At 45.1% G+C, this 23,142-nt stretch overlaps 1 protein-coding gene across 3 annotated transcripts in view; it reads left to right on the top strand.

The window, feature by feature from the left end:
• LOC124721150 overlaps positions 1-23,142 on the top strand; it is a 524,040-nt gene that overhangs the window by 303,678 nt on the left and 197,220 nt on the right. For all 3 annotated transcript variants that reach the window (XM_047245970.1, XM_047245968.1, XM_047245969.1), the window contains exon 3: positions 8,093-8,207. In XM_047245970.1, coding sequence (XP_047101926.1) covers positions 8,093-8,207 — 115 coding nt within the window. The remainder of the gene's footprint in view (positions 1-8,092; positions 8,208-23,142) is intronic.

Raw genomic sequence — 23,142 nt, 5'->3', positions numbered from 1 at the left:
ATAATATGCTTGCTGTAATATCTGGTGTTTATTGTTTGATCCTGTATTGCAATCATGAATCCTTCCGTCTCACTGTATATATTGCCTTTTCTTAGCCATGTGTTGGATGTGTCTTGATCGATGTGTGGCTGTGTTAGGTGATACGGGTGCTTGCCATGTAGTGTTTTCTTTTTCCAATTTACTTTCTTCGTATCTGTTGATGTTATGTGATCTAAAGGGTTGTAGAAGTGGTTATGAAATTGCAGTGGTGTAGCCAATGTATTTATATGAGTGATTGCTTTGTGTATTTTGCTAGTTTCTGCTCATTCTATAAAGAATTTTCTTAAATTGTCTACCTGTCCATAATGTAGGTTTTTTATGTCGATAAATCCCCTTCCTCCTTCCTTTCTGCTTAATGTGAATCTTTCTGTTGCTGAATGTATGTGATGTATTCTATATTTGTGGCATTGTGATCGTGTAAGTGTATTGAGTGCTTCTAGGTCTGTGTTACTCCATTTCACTACTCCAAATGAGTAGGTCAATATTGATATAGCATAAGTATTTATAGCTTTTGTCTTGTTTCTTGCTGTCAATTCTGTTTTCAGTATTTTTGCTACTCTTCGTCTATATTTTTCTTTTAGTTCTTCTTTAATATTTGCATTATCTATTCCTATTTTTTGTCTGTATCCTAGATATTTATAGGCATCTGTTTTTTCCATCGCTTCTATGCAGTCGCTGTGGTTATCCAATATGTAATCTTCCTGTTTAGTGTTTTTTCCCTTGACTATGCTATTTTTCTTACATTTGTCTGTTCCAAAAGCCATATTTATATCATTGCTGAATACTTCTGTTATCTTTAGTAATTGGTTGAGTTGTTGATTTGTTGCTGCCAGTAGTTTTAGATCATCCATGTATAGCAAATGTGTGATTCTGTGTGGGTCTGTTCCAGTAATATTGTATCCATAATTTGTATTATTTAGCATGTTGGATAGTGGGTTCAGAGCAAGGCAGAACCAGAAAGGACTTAATGAGTCTCCTTGGTACATTCCACGGTTAATCTGTATTGGCTGTGATGTGATATTATTTGAATTTGTTTGGATATTTAGTGTGGTATTCCAATTTTTCATTACTATGTTTAGGAACTGTATCAATTTAGGATCTACTTTGTATATTTCCAATATTTGTAGTAACCATGAGTGGGGTACACTATCAAAACCTATTTGGTAATCAACGTATGCATAGTGTAGCGACCTTTGTTTAGTTTTAGCTTGATATGTCACCTCTGCATCTATTATCAGTTGCTCTTTACATCCTCGTGCTCCTTTGCAACAGCCTTTTTGTTCTTCATTTATAATTTTGTTCTGTGTTGTATGTGTCATTAATTTCTGTGTAATGACTGAAGTTAATATTTTGTATATTGTTGGTAGGCATGTTATGGGGCGATATTTAGCTGGGTTTGCTGTGTCTGCTTGATCTTTAGGTTCAGATAAGTTATTCCATGTGTAAGTGTATCAGGGAATGTGTATGGGTCTGCAATATAACTGTTAAATAATTTAGTTAGATGTGAATGTGTTGAGGTGGATTTCTTTAGCCAGAAATTTGCTATTTTATCTTTTCCAGGGGATTTCCAATTGTGAGTAGAATTAATTGCTTGGGTGACTTCATGTTTCAAGATTATCACTTCAGGCATTTGTGGTATCATTTTGTATGTATCTATTTCTGCTTGTATCCACTGTGCATGCCTGTTATGTTGTACCGGGTTTGACCATATGTTGCTCCAGAAGTGTTCCATGTCTGTTATGTTTGGTGGATTGTCTATTTTTATGTGTGTGTTATCTATTGTTTGGTAAAATTTCTTTTGGTTTGTGTTGAATGTTTGGTTTTGTTTCCTTCTATTTTCACTTTTTTTTGTATCTTCTAAGTCGTTTGGCCAATGCTTGTAATTTCTGCTTCTTTTCATCTAATTGCTCTATCACTTCTCGTTGTGAGATTTTACCTAACCTTTTTCGTTTTTTGTCTGACATTTCATTTCTTATAAATTGTGTTAGCTGTCCAATGTCTTTTCTCAGTTTTTCTATTCTGATCTGTAGCCTGTGTTGCCATCCTGGTTTTGTGGGTTTCTTCTGTGTGTTGGTTGGTTCTGATCTGTGCCTAGTGTGTATATTTAGTGTAGTGAGTGCTCCTATATAAACCAGTAGTTGTAATTCTTCCATAGTTGTGTATTCATTTATTTTGTTGTGTATGATTGTGTTGATAGTTTTTATTGTTGTTTCGACTTGTTGGTTATTTGGCGGTCTATGCAAGAATGGTCTAATGTCTGTATTTGTGTCTTTGTATTCTATATACGTCAGCTGAAATTTTTCTTCTATATCTAACATGTGTGTCACTTCGTGTTCTATTTGTGCTTGTTCTGGTGGCTGTCTTAAGATTTCGTTTTCCTCTGACTGTTTAATTGATGCGTGTTGTTCTTTGTTTGTTTGCTCTGGGATGTTTGAGCCCATTACTGTATTTTCTTCTTCTTCTGATTGCACATTATTTTGTTCCAGTATTTGTTGTACTTGTTGTTTGATGTTTTCTAATTCTGACTGGGGTATCCTGTTATTTTTGATTATTACACGGATCTGATCAGCTAGTCGTTGTTCTGTTACAAATTTTAATTCTGGGTATGTGGTGATAAATGTTGTGTATAGTTGTGATCTGTATCCAGTTGTGTTGGTTCCTAGGTTTGTTGCTTGGTAATAACAGAACATGAGGTGTCGATTAACTTCATCTGACCATCTCATCCTCTGTCTTTGTTTTCCTTCTAGGGTGGTTGCAGGAAGCATATTCTGCAAAACATCTCTATTTGGATTTGAATCATTTTCCAGTTGGCTAGCAGTGTCGTTACCATTGTGGGCGGGCATAGGGTTAAAGGATCGTCTCCGACCATGACGGCGCTTGTCCGAGGCTTCTTTAGTTCTGTCCTGAACCAACTAATCACACTAAAAGGGGGCTTAGCCCTGTTAGTGGTTTCTTTTCGTCGCCTTTTACGACTGGCAGAACATACCGGAGGCCTATTCTTTTCCCGGTCCTCTATTCTTTTCCCGGTCCTCTATTATTATTATTATTATTATTATTATTATTATTATTATTATTATTATTATAACCCAAGGCACAAGTGCTACTTTGAAAGTGAGAGCGACAACAGATTATATTTGCAAGGGGATGTACAGAAATAACGCTGGATCAGTGCCTGTGTCATGCCATAGTCAGTCAACTAGTCCAGTTAGCGAAGGGAAATTAAGGGCAAAATTCGTGGAGTCGCAAATTTTTGTACCGTGGTAGGAGGTGGTGGCACTAACTGAAATCCCCCACCTGTGGGGTGTGAGCAGAGTGGAGGGCGGCGGTGGTATTTAAATGTCACTTTTGTATGTTTTTCTCGAATAACTCGAAAAACTGCGGTTTCTAGCGAAAATGTGTGCCAGTGCAAAATTACATTAAATTTCCTACCATAAAGTTCCTACTCATTTTTTCCCCAAGGACTAACACTTTCCACGTATTGCAAAAATCACAGGCTATTGTATCAGAATGACCAAATGTAGCGGGAAGAGGTAGAAGGCACCGTATTAAGACTCTTCTGAGCTTTTCAAATGATTTGTTTCCACTACAGTTCACCATTCACCTCGCTCCTCGTCACAGGGTCCCGCAATGCTGAGGCCACTACCCCAGCGACCCAGTGCAACACACTGCTGTGTGTTGGCCTTGTAGGACCGCATTGTCAGGGCTGCGCCAGCAGTTGCCTCAGCGGTCTTCTTCCCCGTTGACTCAGCACTGCTTCCTCGCTGGCATAGCTGAGATCGCGGTGAGCACAAGTGCCTGCGATCTGCCATCCGAATCCGTGGCCCTCGCCTTGAGGATGCGTCCGGCGTGTGTTGTAAGCCAGGACAACTGCCGCGGTAGCGAGCCGTGGAGTGCCCCACTGCTGACTGGCTATGGACCCCGCGTCAGCCTCAAGAGGTCGAACCAGCAACCTGCTGTGACGGGAATGCTGGCACCGCATCTGCTGCTGCGTGTAGCCGGTGGTGCGACACGCCCCGCCGTCCAGGAGAGCTGTCACAATTGAATACATCTCGTTAGAAAACCAGCACCATTTATACGCTGCTGTGGGCCTCTGTTTTGCTAACAGGCCACTCCGAGTCACATACGCACAACACCTGGGTAGCGCCAGTGGGCCCCTTCTGCCTGTAGCTTGCGCCATGCGAACCGCTGCGTGTACGCTTTTCAGTGGTTCGACAGCCCTGTGGCCTCCATTCTACTTCGAACCGTTGGCATACGTAACTCAATGCAATCCGGCCCGCACCTGGCTGTAGCTTGTGTCCAGAATATCACACAAAACTGAATTTTCCAATCCTAAACAGTGGTGTCGCTACACTATTAAAGACAGTGTCATTAATGTATACTGTTAAATGAAATGGGTTAAGAACAAATATTTGTGCCATATCAGCACTGGTGCCTAATGCAAGTCGTGACACTGACACTACTTAACAACGCAAATCCTGCTGCGTACATATGCAGTAAATACACTGCTCCAAAGAATTAGGGGAACATGACTTTCGGCATCTGCCATACTCCACTGAGCAATAATTAAGGACTGGGTATGTTACCAAATTATGCTTTAATCTTTCTTAAATTAAGTACACAACGGAACATCATTACATCCTCGATCGTTTACATAAAGACAATTGAAATATCTGGGAGGTATCGAAAAAAAGTGCAAACAATCATTCATCCAGTGATCCTGGAAGCTTCTCATTGGATTTCGGTAACTTCAATAATGTGTGTGCCCTCAGTGAGCGTTTATCAATGCGTGACACGTACGTAGCATGCTCAGTATAAGTCTATGGAGGTCGCTCTGTGGTGCACGCTGCCATTCTGCAATGAGAACCCATGACGGGTCTCAGATAGTCTGTGGTGGAACACGACCACGTACACGTTTATCAAGTACGTCCTACACATGCAGCACGGGGTTTAGGTCGGGACTCACCGACGGTCATTCCATTAGTTTCAAGTCCAGGCTTCGCAAGACTTCCCTGCTGACGTCCGCACATAGGCCCTGGCATAAGAAGGAATTAAGGGCCTTCGTGTAGTTGGCAGCCTACATGCTCCAACAGGATTTGTCCGGTGTACTTTCTGGCGGTAAGGCGACCACGGACAAGAAGAAGATCCGCATGGCTGTCAACATTGAAACCTCCCACATGATCACAAAACCTTAGAAATTTGTTGATTTCCTGGACAACAGTTGGCAAGTACCGCTCGCCGTGGGTCTCCGCACACGAACACAGCCTTCACCTTGCTTTAGAGGATACCTGGACAGCTCTGTGAATAACGAGTGCCACTGTCGAAGGTGCCACTTACGGGACCGGCAGAATTGAAGGCGAGCTGCGCCAAGATCATGTCGTGTCAAGCGGGGTACCCGAACAGAACGTCTGGGTCGGAAGGCCCTTTCTCTGTTCATTGCAGTCAGTGGCTCTTCTGAGATAGTCTTGCTGTGGTCTTGTGGTATCCGTACGACGCTGCAACGCAGAGATGGCCAGATACCGATCTTCACTTGGGGCTGTAATGCATCGGCGACCTTGTCCAACTCGCTTTGTGTACTAATGTCTGCCTGTAGTGTGTCAACAACACACGGAGAGGCATTTGCATCTGTAGCAACACGACCAAACGTTCATCCTTTTTGGATCCAGTAGACCGCCCTTTGCAACTTGCACTTCATTAAGATGTCTCATTTCACGTGCTTGGCTGAAATAAAACGTTCACAATGGCAACTGTCATTTGTGTACCTCACTGGAAAATACTAGGTCATCGGTACTCGCTCCATTCTGAGGGGTCACTGAGACTACAATGCATAAACACAACCAATACGTGGCGAATGATTTTAATTGTTGTGAACATTGAAAGCGAAAATCTGAAGCCATGCAATTAGACTACAGGTATCGCCTGTGTCAAAATAGATTTGACATTCTGGACTTTGGTTGATACACGTGTTCCTTCTCTCTCTCTCTCTCTCTCTCTCTCTCTCTCTCTCTCTCTCTTTTCCCTTCCCTTCTTTCTTTTTTGACAGTTTTCCGTCTACACGGGGTGAAGTAGCGAAAATTTAATTATAACCACCCTGTAACTGATTTGTTTGCAGAGCTCGACAGCATTTTTGTCGGTTTTTTTTCTTCCAGTTTCACTGGGTTGGTAGAATTTTATAGTGTAGTGTGTCGAGGCTGCTAGATACAGAACAACCGAGAAGCGGCATATTTTGTGCGAGCACATTTTTGTGGCCGGAAACTTTGAAATCCTTAAACGAAATTCAGAAAAGGTTCTGCGTGGGAAACACTGGCTACATTAAGCGATCCTGTGCATTGTGTGTGTGTGTGTGTGTGTGTGTGTGTGTGTGTGTGTGTGTGCGCGCGCGCGCGCGCTAATGTTTAGGAGCCGTTAGCTGACGGTCTTCCACATCCCGTTGTATGTTTGGAAAATACTGCTAGAGGACAGAGCTTCGCAAAGAGCCTTTGGTTTTGTCCCAATGAACAGTTACTTCTTGGGTTTCCAGGTTGCACCAATAGTAATGCTACCTCAAGTCTGAAAAAAAAGAGCGTTATGATGATAGGAATAGGTCGAACTCGATAAAGCAGATTCTCTGTGCAACGAGAGTTCAAGGTAGTGTGAGAATGAGGAACGTTCCCCTGACGAGGGTGTTTGCGGAGCGTGAGCAGGCTTCAGCGAGTTAGTTTACCGCTTTCTGAAGGTGTGTCCGTCGACATACACTAGTGGAACAAACCTCAAAATGAGATTGTTGGCAAGATCACTACAAAAAATTTTGAATGGTCAGCGGTTTCCGTAACCATATCAATTAGTGTAAAAAAAAAAAAAAGGAGCTTCGCAGTGTTTCTCAGCTGTTATTTCATAGGCTGTGGACCAGGGAAATGAGAGAGAGAGAGAGAGAGATACTATCTGCAAACCACTGTGAAGTACATGGTAAAGGGTACTTCACATTTTAGCAATTACGCTCATTTGTGGGGTTGAAACAAATGAAGTAGAGCTCCACGCAGTTCGTTACCACGACTGGAAAATAGTCAGATTTGTAGAATAGAAGCTGAAACGGTCCGCAATTGCAGCACTAAGTAAACGACAGTAAATTTTGGCGTATAAGGACGCCTTAACTCTGTGACATAACTCTATGACATAACGTCTGAGACAAGAAAGAAATAATAATAATAAATAATAATAATAATAATAATAATAATAATAATGGAATTTTTAACCCGTAACACAACATACATTTTAAAATTACTACAATATTGTGAAACTGTTGTTTGTAACACTTATTAAATAAATGGCTGTCGCATAAAGTAGTTTTGTTTTTATCAACAGCTCTCATAATGCCGCCTTTTCTGGGCAAAATACTCACTGCAGTATTGTACTACATGTACCCAGTTGCAAATAAGTAAACATTATTACAATTACTGTTCTACTAACTTGAATTCTGAATAGATGAGTAGCATTTGTACCTTCCTTTCGTCTAATTTATACGTGCTCAAGCCTTCGACTGGGGCTTCTGAATAGATGAGTAGCATTTGTACCTTCCTTTCGTCTAATTTATACGTGCTCAAGCCTTCAACTGAGGACGGTTGACCGAATAGAAATATCAGTAAGATCGATGTTTAATCCCTACCTTAAAGCAATGGTACCGCTACGAGCACGAGATGATGGGAATCAATTTGCAAAAACGCGTAGATATCGATTGGAACTAGTTACGTATCGGAAACAAGCAACAAAATGGAAGTGACTGGCTAAAATAATTACATCAGGTAAAATTTTATTCCAGTCGTGCAGTTAAACAGAAGTCTGCGATTTATGAAAATAATTTAGCACTTACCTCTTACGCCATCGTAACAAAAAGACTGCAAACTCTGCCGTACTCAAATTTCGGAGCAGTAATGTTTAGCTGTGTCATTGTTAAATAATTTCCTAGTTCTAAAGCCTAATGTTATAGGTAAAAGTAGAAGTATAAGATATTTCGCAGTTCTCAGACTAGCGAGTGTGTGTAACTCTGATGGCTAATATTTTTTTTCCTTCTGGCTTTCAGTGTACGAGATGCTTCAGTGTGCGAAGGAGTGTGCGAACAGGAGTTCGGCGTGCTACCTTACCTTCGGCGAGTTCTGCATTTTCGCTACGGAACTCAAGAGGTGCTACGAAAGAGGGTAAGAGCTTAGGTGAAACTGGCAGTTTTTGATACAACGTACGGAACTGAGTAGTGGTGATAAAGTGGCTTTAAAAATATCACTTTTGCCCTTAGAAAACGTAAGTTACAAAACATATGTTTGATGATTACACAATATAAGTGCTGTAATTAGGCCTACATTATTTGCCTCTGCCACCCTTGGCACTTGCAACTGCGGTGGCTGCTAGCCCTGACATTTCTTGTCCGCATCCATAATTGCCAAACGACCTCTCTTGTCTCCTCTCCTTTTTTTTAGGACTAAGTTTCCTAGCCCTCAGACTAAGAGTTAGCACAGAGCAACGGGGTGCGTGCCAGATCGTGTCATCTGAAAAGAAGAATCGGCTCACCAAGTGACCACCCGACAACCGGACTTAGTAATTTTTTATATTTAAGTTCAGAACTCAAATATAAGTTATGCAAACCAATTCGACACTACTCTCAAATTCTCTGAAATATTTCTGAGCGTCTTTAATACCCTAAAGTGAGAACCAGATTTCGGCAAGCCCCGTGGCGCTGTGGTACTTAACCGGCCCAGTTTCTATCTCTCTCCGTGATAAACTTTTAAACGAAGGTGCATACTCTACATTCATGTCTATGAAGAGTAAAATACAGATGAAAACATTTATTTGTAACTTTTTCTTTAATTTAAATAGTCTATTAATATTTTATGGGAAATACGACTTTATATTTTCAATGAAAACTGGATTTTGATCCATCTTTATGCATTTTGTGCTTCACGGAAATGTTTGCAGATGGCGCCTTTTTGTTTAAAAATTCGCGTCGGCTGGGACTCGAACACAGACCGGCCTCTTTCCAGAAGACCACTCTTAACACAGAGCCACACAGTCTATCGAAGTATCGACCGTACTTTAGTGTACTAAAGACGACCTGAAAGCTTCAAAACTTCAAATTCGATTTTCTTGAAAATTTTTGAGAGTTGCACCAATATGCTCGTGGAATTCATAACTCGAGTTGTGAACTCGAGGTACCATAATATAATTACAAAAATTCGATAAGTGTGCTGTCTGCTTGTCGGTTGGTATTAGGAAAGAGCTCGATTTAAATTCTCCTCCGGGTATTACGATGTCGTTTCCGTGTTTTTCCTAAATCATTTTTGGCGAGTACTCGGATGGTTCCCTCAAATACGACACAAGCGATTACTACCACTCTTGTCCTGTCAGAGCTTGTTATCAACAGTGCACTGAATCCTAATATTTCTGCTTTAGTCACCTAACTAGGAACTTGTAGGTGTGAAACAATTGGTTCAGTGTGTCGCGTATGAATGCTAAATGTGCTCAGTTGTTCTTAAGTCTTTAAGCTCGATAGTAGTGTAACCGAGCGATCATCGTGCTGCGAGTGAATTATAGCACTCTACGAGCACCACCACAGGTTTGCCGTAACCGTATCGTGACTTGTCTCTACATTACATAACAGTACAGTTTGTCGAAACTGGAACTGGCTCCGACAAGAATCAGGGAGGTGACTTTCCTGAACGATAAACGTTTCAATGGCTGTAAATGTGACTCCCCTTGCCTTCCCGAGACAAAAATTCTTACGGAAAACAGTGAAATACGATGAGAATACAGTGTGATGATCGCTAGAAAATCGCCAAAATAATCTTAGGAAGATAGTTTATTTTGAGCACCAGATGTAACGCAGTGCTTGGTCTATCACAATGCTCTGCAACCTCCGACCCATCAGACGGCCCATGCACAGTTGGTGTAATTTTCAAACACTCTGAGAAAGTCATGTTAACGGCCGGGAGTAACGTTCTTCTTACATTATCCGACCTTTACTTATTGGCGAAACATTGAACGCTGAAATGCACTGGTTCGCAAAGTATGCATTGAGCGTTGTTGCGAAACAACAGAGACAATATACGAATAGCACTCTCACACTTCTGTATCAACCATACTGTTCTCGAAAGACACACATCGTGATCGCTACGCCGAACTTAAAAATGGAATAAATGCACAAATATCTCTTCGTGAGAAGTTTGTGGCGCGGAACGGTCTAGTCCCGATTCGTGGACGTATCTCGGCAGTAAGGTCTTGTGGAAAAACGAGAGTTCTCTATCACATCAGATAACCTGAATGTTATCACAAATTGGTAACAGGGCACATGTTCTAAAGAGATATTGACAATCCTCGGTGGCGACAAAGTTCGTCGCGATTGCACGTAGGTTGAAAGACAAGAGGTTTCAGTCTATGCGACCTCCTTCAGATCTGTGATAGCAAAGTAAGCTCTGTTTCTAACATATCATTCCTGGACGCGCAGGGCTTCTTCCTGTCTGCTATTCTGGACACGAGAGGCAGTTCCATTACCCAGGGGAAGAGCGTATTGTTCAGGCTGGGATGACGGGGGCGGTCTTTTCATAGGAAGCGGCAGGAATTATGGCAGGTGTCTTCCAGCCCCTGATGGAAGCAGCACTTAGGCGAGGAATGCTATTAGTGGAAAGGGAAACGGCTAATAAAATGCCTGCATACCTGCTCCTGAGGTTCACTAGCTTAAAAGGATGGATGCGAAAGAATTTCTGGGAGTAATTGACCAGCAATCCATGCGCAGTACGGAATTCTGTGTGATACTTCGGTTTTGTCGGCGAGTACTGAGGCAAGGTGAGTGCAGGAGCTATTAGCTACCTGGATAGCGGCCTCTGGGCTTGGCGAGGTCTAGTTGAATTCCGTTTATTCCTATGGAAATTGTATGTGGAGCTTAGTTCGTTGCGTTAACTGTTCCATGTTGAAGTGTTACTTTGCCGCGCGGTTAGAGGCGCCTTGTCACGGACTGCGCAGCTCCTCCCGCCGGAGGTTAGAGTCCTCTCTCGGGCGTATATATATATATATATATATATATATATATATATATATATATATATATATATATATATATATATATATATATATATAGTGTGTGTGTGCGCGTTCTTAGCATGAGTTAAAGTTGGTTTAAGTACTATGTAAGTCTAGGGACGATGACCTCATCGGTTTGGTCCGTAAGGAATTCACACACACACATTTGTTGTATTATTTTCATTTGGAGCCAGGAGTTGCTAGAAACCAGCTAGAGGCGGTGGAGTGTTTACGGTTTTCCATTCTAGTGGTAGGGTTTTGGACGCTTACTCAAAGTGGTTAGCACGCTCCAAATAATTTATTGGTATAGGAGTACTGGCAATTTTAGCACCGTCTCGTGGGTCCAAGCGTCGCCGGCGACTTACCTTTACGCATTTAGTAGTGCACCAGTGTAGAGGATTAATAGTCTAACAGTAGATGTTTCAATGGAAAACTACAGACCAATACATCGTGTTATTTGTCCTCGTGCCACACATCGCTAAGAGTACTTCGCACCACGGAAGCTACAAATGTTACATGCTGCCTAACGAATCACTTTGTGGTTATGGATCTCAGATCGGACATACACACCCAAACCAGTCATCTGACAACTGACGTGCCCCCCCCCCCCCCCCCCAGGGGTTCCTCAACTCTTTCGTATACGTGCGTGGCGAGAACATTCCTCCATGTTCCCGTTCCCCCCACGCCCTTCGGAAGTATGCTTTGCGCCTACGTCCGGAGACGGACACTTGTGAACTAATGGAGTTGTTTCTCTTCTTTTATCTGTACAATGTAAAGTATCTATCCTTAATGTGTCCTTCTCTTTCATTGATGCTTCTCCCTAACTACTCCTCCGCTGCAACATATGAGAATTCTTCTCTTCTCTTCTCTTCTTTACTTTCCTTTCACCTCCCTTTTTCTTTCTTTCCTTCATGCGCGTGTGAAGGCCGACTCACGTGTTACACGCTTAGCGAGATACGGGTTAACGCGTAATTCTCCGCCCTGGGTAGACAAGTAGGACACGTACGTATGCCCTGGTAAAGGCCAGACTCAGGGAGGGGTGGTTACCCGAGCTCGTATCTTCCAAACATGCCGATTCGTCCCTCCGTCCGTTTCTCGGGACGTGACACACGAGGTGTGGACAATCACATAAGGCGGGAGTGTCCTCAGAGAGGGCCCCCACTGAGAAGGAGCGCGCCATCGGAGACTCCGGTAATCGTGGGTGACAATGGTTTCTTTTACTTCTTCAATTTTTGCCCACAAGAGAAAGTTAGATCAGTCTCAGCCACAGAAAATTCTTCCACCAGTGCCAAAGTTCCAAGTTGTTTCTCGGTCTGACGAAGGTCAAGATTTCTCATCAGTAAACCGTTCAGTTATGCAGAAAGGTGTCGACGCAATTGCAGGTCCTGTAAAGTCTTGTTCCCAGCTACGAAATGGTACCTTGTTAGAAACAGCCAGTGGCCTCCAGGCAGAAAAACTGTTTCAAACTACACTGCTACTCACCTCCCCTGTCTAGGTGGAAGAGCACCTCGCTCGGTGTGGTTTATACGAAATTACTCGACGGATTATCAAATGACGACATTCAAAATTACCTGTCTGATCAGGGAGTAACGGCCGTGCATCGAGTAATGAAAAGGGTCGAAAAGGAATTGGCACCGACCCCCACTCTCTTCTTGACGTTTGACAGAGTTCAAATTCCATCCAACATTAAAGTGGGATATGAGATAATCCCTCACGTCCCTACGCGTTGCTATTGGTGTCAGTGGCTTAATCATACCAGCCAGTCGTGTACCTATACGGCCAAATGCATTACATGTGGCAGGATGCCCATGAGGGTGATAGTCCACCTCCATCCCCTCGTCGCACCACCTGTTTGGGCGACCACGCTGCTTCCTCTAGAGATTGCCCTATTTTAAAAGATAAACGAATTATTCAAGAAATCCGAGTGAAGGAAAAGGTGTCTGCCTTCACTGCTCGTACGTTATTCGCCAGTGGAAAGCCCACTGTGCTCCCAGCCGGTAAATACAGCACTGCCCTCGCTTCTCCTTGACCTAATAAGGAGGTAGCCACGCAGATGTGCGATCTCACCTTTAGCGCCACAGTCGTCGGATCGGCCATCCCAAATCAACAACAACCACCTCCTCACTGTCACCTCCTCACTCTAAGGCTCAACATTCATTGACTGGTGCTAAATCACGGGCCGCAAAATCGAACGCCTGGACTCCCAAAATAGAGCCTACTCGTGAAGATATTTTATGTACCTAGTCCTCACAACCATAAACTCCTCCCTATCTCAGCGTCCTGCTTCCAAGAAGGCTCGTAAGAAAAACAGTTACTCTCCTCGTCCGCCACGGCATGTGTCTTCCACAGCGCCACCCAGCGGTAGCCGCTATCGGCCGTCTTCCGTGTCGCCAAGACGCACTGTTGGTGGCTGATCAAACAGCTGATCGCTGACGATAGGAGCTGCCCCTGAACAACCTGTAGATCAGGATCTTCCGCCTCTGGCTGAATGCCATTCCACGCCGTCAGCCACTGGCTCTCAGCAGTCGCTGAGTTGACGGCAACTGTGGTGAGATTTTTCCTTCTTTCATCCACCATATGTCAATTATCCATTGGAATATCCGCGGAATTCGCTCCAGTCGAGATGAACTGAGGATCTTCTTAAGATACTACTCCCTGGTCATCTTCTGTCTTCAGGAAAAAAAACTACTTCCCCATGATTGCTTTGTCTTCCCTCATTTCCCATCAGTCTGGTTTGATCTCCCCTCTGTTGCTGGCACTTCAGCACACGGGGGACTTGAGATTCTTCTCTATGATACTGTCCATTATCACCCAATCCCCTTAAACCATTCCTTCCAAGCTGTCGCTGTACGTCTTTCCCTTTCTGGATTCACCTTCTCTCTTTGTACCATATACATTCTATCGTCCACAGCAATGGAAAGAGCCGATCTCCTTCATCTCCTTTGTCAGCTCCCATCCCCCTATTTGCTGGTTGGGGACTTCAACGCCCACCACCCCCTTTAGGAATCTATGCGTCCTTGTCAGAGCGGCCCCTTATTGATTGACCTCTTCCACCATGCGAATCTTGTTTGCCTCAACACTGGGGAACCTACATTTTTGTCTGACTCCACATTAACCTACTGTCATTTGGATCTTTCGGTCGGTACTGTTTGGCTAGCTGGGCGCTTTGAATGGTTTGCTCTTGCTGATAAACAATCGAGTGACCATTTTCCATGTGTTCTTAGATTACAGTCACAACTGCCATCTATGCATGCAAGATGGTGGAAGTTTTCCCAAGCCAATTGGACACTTTTCTCCTACCCCCTGCAGGTCTGGGGGTAATAATAGGCCCGAGGTATCGCTGCCTGTCGTAACAGGCGACTAAAAGGAGTCTCACACGTTTCGGTCTTTATGTGATGGTCCTCTGTAGGGTTTGACCTCCATATTTCAAAATTTTCCCGAAGAGCGAGCCAATTGGGTAAGGGCACCCTAAATGGTGCATAGTGTCCATCGTGCATTGAGACCTTTAGCTCACTTCCTCGTTTTCACGTTGCAGTCCCGCCTGTTCTCCATCTCTTAGGCTAGGACACCTTCCTGTGTGCATTTTCCACCATGCGCTATGCAGTGTCATTTTCTGCACTGACAATGACTATGGAATGCTTTGCTCCTCATATCCAGCACGGTAGCCAGTCCATTGTGGTGGGGCCACCATGTACCCTGTTCGTTGTAACCCCCCTGCTGATGCCTGCGCCTTTAACTCCCCACATATGCCAAGGAGTAGATGCCTGTCACCCCGGGGCATCGGGACTCCCTGCAATGGCCATCTTGCCACGTGGCTTTTGCTGCAGCTGGTTGGCGCCCGTGGGGAGGGCCCCTGGTCGGAGTGGATGGCATCAGGGTGGATGACATGTCATGAAGCATAGTACGTCATTTATTGCTGGTGGTCCGCTGCCTGCAGTCTCTAAGCGGGCAAAGTGTAGCTTTAGTGCTAAGAAATATGACCCCAAGTCGTTTCCCTCCCTGGCCACACCATGGGAGGAACGTCAGGCTAAGGATGGCAGTGAAGCTTATTCACCCCAGTACCTCATATGTAAGATAGTTGATGGGGAATCTTTCATGTCCATGTAGCTTCAGTTTTTTGTGGAGCATTTGGAGGACAAGTTTGGGGAGGTGGGGGGGCTTGTCCAAAATGCGCTCTGGGTCAGTTTTGATAAAAACAGCATCCTCTGCCCAGTCACGGGTATTACTCACTTGGGGCAAGTTGGGGGATGTTTCTGTTACCATCACGCCTCGTAAGAGCTTAAATATGGTCCAGGGTATTATGTTCCACAGGGAAATTCTATTACAGTCTGACGACGAGCTGCGCGCCAATTTAGAGCGCCGAAGTGTTCATTTCGTCCAGCACGTCCATCGGCGTCAGAGGGATAACCAGGTTGCCATTGATAGCTTAATCTTCACCTTCGAGGTTGACACATTGCTCGAGAAGGTGAAGGTGATGGTCTGCCGCTGTGACATCAACCCATATATCGCTCCCCCGATGCAGTGCTCAAGTGCTGGAAGTTCGGCCATAAGTCTTCCCGCTGTACTTCCAGCCACACCTGTCGAGATTGTGGACGTAAATCGCATCCCAATACTCGATGCGCCCCACCTCCCATCTGTGTCAACTGCAGAGAGCATGATTCACCCTGCTAGACTTCAGGATTTTACAGAAAGAGAGGAAAATTGTGGAACTTAAGACCCTGGACTGACTAACCTACACTGAGACTAAGAGGAAATTTGAGCGCCTACATCCTGTGACTATGACATCCTCATACACCACTCCTACCAGAACAGTTGTCGCCCCATCAGTTCCTCGAATTCCTGTCACCTCTCAGAACTGGGAGACTACACCTGCTCCCTTGATGTTGGAGGACACGTCCCTCCCTGTTCCTCTCACACCACCTACTTTTGGAGCAACACCCCCGCCCCCTCCCCACCCCCCCCCCCCCATCCATCGGGGATTTCAGTCCTCAGCCCTTAGCCAGGGAAGTGTAAGTATTCTTAGGCTCCTCTCGATTGGAAGGGGTCCTTTCGGTAACTTCCTTCCCAGGTTTCTGCTAGTGGGAAAGATGACACCTGCCAGCAGCTGAAGAGCCCAAAAGCAGCTGGTCGTTCCTGTTCCGAAACCTGGAAAGGACGAACATCTCCTCTCCAGCTATCGCCCAATCTCTCTTAAGAGTAGTGTTCGTAAGGTTTTGAAGCGTATGGTAAATTGCTGTTTAGGCTGGTGGCTGGAGGAGTGCTGAAACCTTTTAACGACTGCCCAATGCGGTTCCCAAAAGCATCGTTCCACAGTTGACCATTTTGTTGCCTTCTCCACTTACATCGTGAACAATTTTCTCAGGAAACGCCAAACGGTAGCTATATTTTCGGATTTGGAGTGGGCATACGATACATGTTGGAGGACAGACACACTGTTCTCTTGGGGCTTTCGAGGTCGGCTACGACTTTTCATTCGTTAATTTACGACAAAGCGCATATTTGAGGTGCGGGTGAACACCACTATATCCGATACTTTCTCCCAAGAAAATTGGGTGCCCAGGGCTCCGTCCTAAGTATTGTACTGTTCGCCATTGCCATCCAATTATGGACTGTTCAAATGGCTCTGAGCACTGTGCGACTTAACTTCTGAGGTCATCAGTTGCCTTATGGACTGTCTTATTCCCGATGTCTCGAGCTCCCTCTTAGTCGACGATCTTACAATCTACTACAGCTCTCAACGGAATAGCCTTCTTGAACGTCGTCTCCAAGGATGTCTCGATCGCCTCCACTCATGGAGCATCGAACCGGCTTCCGATTTTCTTCCACTAAGACCGTCTGTGTAAATTTTTGGTGTCGTACGGAGTTTTATCCGCCCTCCTTACATTTAGGCCTTGTCGACCTTCCGTTCGCGGACGTCGCCAAATTATTGGAACTTAAGTTTGACTGAAAATAGTGCTGGACTTCACAGTTTTCATATCTATCGGCTCGCTGTCTGCAATCCATCAACACACTCCGTGTTACAAATGGTACCTCCTGGGGAGCGGACAGAGTGGTCCTCCTCCGCCTGTATCGCTCCTTAGTGCGCTCGAAATTGGACTATGGAAGCATAGTTTACTCCTCCACACGGCCGTCTATTCTTTGGCGTCTAGATTCTGTCCACCACCGTGGATTGCGTTTAGCATCTGGAGCTTCTTACACTAACCCCATGGATAGCCTTTACGCTGAGATTGCTGAACCTCTGCTGTCTAATCTGCGAGCTGTCCTGAGCCGTAACGATTGTCATCTGTCTGCCATGCCTTTTTTTCCCCGTCTTCGACGCCTCTTTGGATTTAGGGTATGCAGGCAGCACTTCCTCCCTACTACTACCAGGAGTCCGCCGCCGTCAACTGCTACATTCACTTTCCTTCCGATTTCCTAAGACTTTCTTAACAAATGGGAATACGACGCCATCTTCGCTTCGCGCCAGGACCTGCCTTCTCCGTGACCTTTGTCAGCTTCCCAAGAATAGTTCCCATCGTGTGGGCACTGACCTTTATTATTAGCTCGGCTGTTCAGAATTGTGCAGCCACGTCGCTTATCTCGATTAAGGAAATCGGCTCGTCCACAGCGAGGAAGCTTCTAGACATAACACTGACCAGTGTTGCGGATTCCCAGCAGGGGGAGGCATTGCGCCTGTGGTGCTCCCGATAGCAACATTGGACAGCAGGGTGCTACCACGTCGTCTTTTCAGAAGAGTTCCAGTTCTGTGTATAACATGTTACCGGATGTATCCATTTGTCGAAACTTCAAAGTGAACGAAAGTTTTCCAGGTTGAATTCTTCATTGTCACAGGGGCCAAGCATTTTGTATGACTGTGTGGGAACGAGTAGGGTCCGTAGTAAGATGACCTCCGGTCCACACAGTTGGCAATGTGGACAGCGAGCATTACATTTCTGACGTATTAGCACCGGTCACTGCGAAACTCCCTTTGCGCGAAAAGCTATCCGGTCCCAGGAAACTACACTACTGGGCATTAAAATTGCTACACCACGAAGATAACGTGCTACAGACGCGAAATTTAACCGCCAGGAAGAAGACGCTGTGATATGCAAATTATTAGCTTTTCAGAGCATTCACCCAAGGTTGGCGCCGGTGGCGACACCTACAACGTGCTGACATGAGGAAAGTTTCCAAGCGCTGTTGTGATGCCTCGTGGAAGGAGGAGAAATGCGTACTATCACGTTTCCGACTTTGATAAAGGTCGGATTGTAGCCTATCGCGATTGCGGTTATCGTATCGCGACATTGCTGCTCGCGTTGGTCGAGATCCAATGACTGTTAGCAGAATATGGAATCACTGGGTTCAGGAGGGTAATACGGAACGCCGTGCTGGATCCTAATGGCCTCGTATCACTAGCAGTCGAGATGACAGGCATCTTATCCGCATGGCTGTAACGGATCGTGCAGCCACGTCTCGATCCGTGGGGACGTTTGCGAGACAACAACCATCTGCACGAACAGTTCGACGACGTTAGCAGCAGCATGGACTATCAGCTCGTAAACCATGGCTGCGGTTACCCTTGACGCTGCATCAGACAGGAGCGCCTGCGATGGTGTACTCAACGACGAACCTGGGTGCACGAATGGCAAAACGTCATTTTTTCGGATGAATCCAAGTTCTGTTTGCAGCATCATGATGGTCGCATCCGTGTTCGGCTACATCGCGATGAACGCACATTGGAAGCGTGTATTCGTCATCGCCATACAGGCGTATCACCCGGCGTGATGGTATGGGGTGCCATTGGTGACACGTCTCGGTCACCTCTTGTTCGCATTGACGGCACTTTGAACAGTGGACGTTACGTTTCAGATGTTACGACCCGTGGCTCTACCCTTCATTCGATTCCTGAGAAATCCTACATTTCAGCAGGATAATGCACGACCGCATGTTGCAGGTCCTGTACGGGCCTTTCTGGATACAGAAAATGTTCGACTGCCGCCCTGGCCAGCACATTCTCCAGCTCTCTCACCAATTGAAAACGTCAGGTCAATGGTTGGCGAGCAACTGGCTCGTCACAATACGCCAGTCCCTACTCTTGATGAACTGTGGTATCGTGTTGAAGCTGCATGGGCAGCTGTACCTGTACACGCCATCCAAGCTCTGTTTGACTCAATGCCCAGGCGTATCAAGGCCCTATCAAGGCCGTTATTACGGCCAGAGGTGGTCGTTCTGGGTACTGATTTCTCAGCATCTATACACCCAAATTGCGTGAAAATGTAATCACATGTCAGCTCTAGTATAATATATTTGTCCAATGAATACCCATTTATCATCTGCATGTCTTCTTGGTGTAGAAAATTTAATGGCCAGTAGTGTAATTGGGAGTCGAAGGCTCGTGCACTCAGTGCAACTGAGTGTCTGAGACAGGTTATCTTACAGACATCCGCAAGTGCGGACCGAGTATGCCCTATCATCACACAGGTGCTGCGACTTGTATACTCCCCGTAGTTATTCTCGGCTAGTTGTGCTGGATGCCACTGGCCCTGCTACAGAGAAAACGTGGGCATGCTGCCGGCGTCGTCACCCCCCCCCCCCCCCCCCCTCGGGATGCGCTGTCCAGACAACTACTTCAGGGCCTCGATCACACGCTCCGTGAATTTCTAGCGCCTTCCTACTTCCGGCGTATGTCCGCCAACAGCGAAAAATGGGTATGGGGCAGCCGAATGCTATTCCCTCCAGCACACACAATCCCGCCAAAACTACGAATCACGAATCTAATCCAGTCAATGCAAAATCACTTGAACACTTCTAAAAATAAATAATGTCGCTTCTACTCTGTCTCCGTTACGTTATTAATTTACCAACGGCACGGTTTCGTGCCCAGAACTAGAGGGCCTCTGAAATTAAAACCGTATACAAGGCAAGGCCCATTACTTCAGCTCTCAGAGTTTCTTTGGAGGAGCAAGCACTGATTATCTACAAAAGCTTTGTTTCAAAACGTAGGAAATCTGCGTTCGCCGCCCTGAATTAGCCGAGCGGTCTAAGGCGCTGCAGTCACGGACTGTGCGGCTGGTCGCGGCGGAGGTTCGAGTCCTCCCTCGGGCCTGGGTGTGTGTGTGTTTCCTTGGGATAATTTAGGTTAAGTAGTGTGTAAGCTTAGGGACTGATGACCTTAGCAGTTAAGTCCCATAAGATTTCACACACATTTAAACATTTTGAACAAAGCTGCGTTCTCCCAGTGTTTGCGTGGCGATTCGTCCCAGGTCGTAAAACACACAATAGTGCTAGGCCTCATGGCTGGCACCTGAGGCCACAGTCTCCACACGCAGCAGTGAGCCGCTCCCTTTCGTTTTTGTTTGTTTTTTCTTGCAATTCGTTAATCATGTCCCAAATATGCGGCTCTAAGCCTTTTCACACTCTCAAAAGTCATCCAGAAAACAGTCATTCCAGCATCAAGTTAAAATGAAGAGTAATGAGGGTAGAAAGAGCGCTATATGTCCAGTCCCTGGGATTCGATGGCCGGCCGCAGCTACCGAGCGGTTCTAGGCGCTTCAGTCTGGAACCGCGCGACCGCTACGGTCGCAGGTTCGAATCCTGCCTCGGGCATGTATGTATGTATGTGTGTGATGTCCTTAGGTTTGTTCGGTTTAAGTAGTTCTACGTTCTAGGGGACTGATGACCTCAGATGTTAGGTCCCATAGTGCTCAGAGCCATTTGAACCATTTGGGATTCGATATACTTAAGTAAACATTGCTCATGTAATCCACGCCTTAATTGACCTCATACAGAATGGAAAAGCGTATGAAATAGCTTGCGAGCTTCGTAACATCCCCCATCCATGTAAATTCTGTTCTGTAGTTGCCCCTCTTTGAGTTGGTAGAGGAGACGTTACAAGAAAAATTCTGCAACTCACTGTCGGAGATTCTATAAAAATATCTTCGGTTTGACCAAATGACAAGTCTTATTATGACTGATAATACCATCCCCCAACAACTCTAACGACATGTGAACTGCTAATTAAATGACATATGGACAATTTCACTCACTCCCAAGGAACCAACCTAACTTTATCAGTGGCCCGACCGCTGAAGGCTGGTGCTACCAAACTGTGGAAAATATAATGGCAGGGACTATTATAGTAGCAGCTGAACAGAAGACAGACTTCCCTCACAGATCAGAATCAACGTATCATGTATTTTGAATCTCTTACTCTGCCTGACGTTTAATGAAGTTTCTTACTCATTCATCAGTATAACTGAGACTACAATATTTACTCGGTGTAGAGCACGAGTGGACCTTTAGTGTTCAAAAGAGTGTTCATAATACTGTGTAAAACATATGAATAATAGATTACGTATTGTTAATATCATTAACAGGTGCGATTGATGTAAGATCACAAAGCTATGTATACTGTAGTGTGTTTGTATGGTATAATCAGAAGAGCTAGTACAGACAATCACAAAACAAGAAATATTACAAAATTCGTCCTGAGTTTGTCTAACAGTGTTTTCAGACTTAGTAAGTAGCTAAACATGTGTTAGAGTTAACTAAATTATCTTGTGTGTTATGTTTGGTGGCACAGTGACAACAAAAGCACTCTGTCTCCAGGCCACAAGTGGCCCATCGGGACCATCCGGCCGCCGTGTCATCCTCAGCTAAGGATGCAGTACGAGGGGTGTGTGGTCAGCACACTGCTCTCCCCCGGTCGTTACGATGTTTTTCTTTGACCGGAGCTGCTACTAGTCGGCCGAGTAGCTCCTCAACTGGCATCACGAGGCTGAGTGCACCCCGAAAAATGGCAACAGCGCATGGCGGCATGGATGGTCAACCATCCGAGTGGCGGCCACACTCGACAGCGCTTAACTTCGGTGATCTGATGGGAACCGATGTATCCACTGCGGCAAGGCCGTTGCCCACAATTATAATAGGCAAAAAGTAAATCTCCTGTGTGATAATTCCAATTCATCCATCTCGCCCGCCGTCTTTATCTAGTGCTCCGCTCGCCTCTGTAGAGAAATTGCCCACACAAGAGTATATCATATCACAAACACTCTGTACAGCAGTTATTTCCCAGTAAACGAGTACCGTGAAAAGCCAAACTGAGACGCTGCTCCTGTTATTTTCAGTTCACAAAAAATCTTTACCTGGGTTTTCGTAATTCAGATCTCTTATCACTCCATTATTATAATACCTTCAGCATTCTCAGTACTGTTCATAACTTCCTATGGTCAAAATTATTGTTTTTTGTATCTGATGTCCACTGCAAAAAATACAACAAATTACGAAACAGTATATGCGACATGATCGTTCATTGTTGTCGCTGGTTATCAGATTGTTGCAGAATAGTGGATATCTGGGTGTTCCGTATGACAACACGTATTCTTGCAGTCATCTCTCATCCATGTCATTGTTCATTTGACAAACGACCCTGTTTACCACCCCTAAACACTTACCACGTGTGCTCCTTCAGCTGGCCGCGGTGGCCAAGCGGTTCTAGGCGCTCTAGTCCGGAACCGCGCTGCTGCTACGGTCGCAGGTTCGAATCCTGCCTCGGGCATGGATGTGTGTGATGTCCTTAGGTTAGTTAGGTTTAAGTAGTTCTAGGTTCAAGGGGACTGATGACCTCAGATGTTAAGCGCCATAGTGCTTAGAGCCATTTGAACTATGCTTCTGCAAAATAAAACACAAACAGGTGTTCACAAATAATATAAAACTCGTTCAGTCAGTCCGACATCAAAACGATAATACGCTCATAAATCCACTAAATCATGTCCACCCGCATCACTGGCGAGACATCAATACAAATTAATAAATGTTCATAAACCCACATTGCCACTTGGTAGCTAGACAGCGATCATTATAAACTAAGAAATATAAAGCGCCAATAGAAGATCAATATCTGAACTTACCCAGTACTTACAACCAGGCAAACAGCTTAACTTCACTCTTCCAGTTGGACACTGCTCCTCTGCATATCTAATAGTGTCCACTTGTATGTACTCGGCAGTGGTGTATCTTCGTCTACATCTACGTCATACTCCGCAAGCCACCTAATGGTGTGTGGCGGAGGGTACTTTCGGTACCACT

The sequence above is a fragment of the Schistocerca piceifrons genome, chromosome X, assembly GCF_021461385.2.
Source record: "Schistocerca piceifrons isolate TAMUIC-IGC-003096 chromosome X, iqSchPice1.1, whole genome shotgun sequence".
Classification (NCBI taxonomy): Eukaryota; Metazoa; Arthropoda; class Insecta; order Orthoptera; family Acrididae; genus Schistocerca; species Schistocerca piceifrons.
Note: the sequence above shows the minus strand (reverse complement) of the source record. Positions and strands in the feature narration are given on the sequence as shown.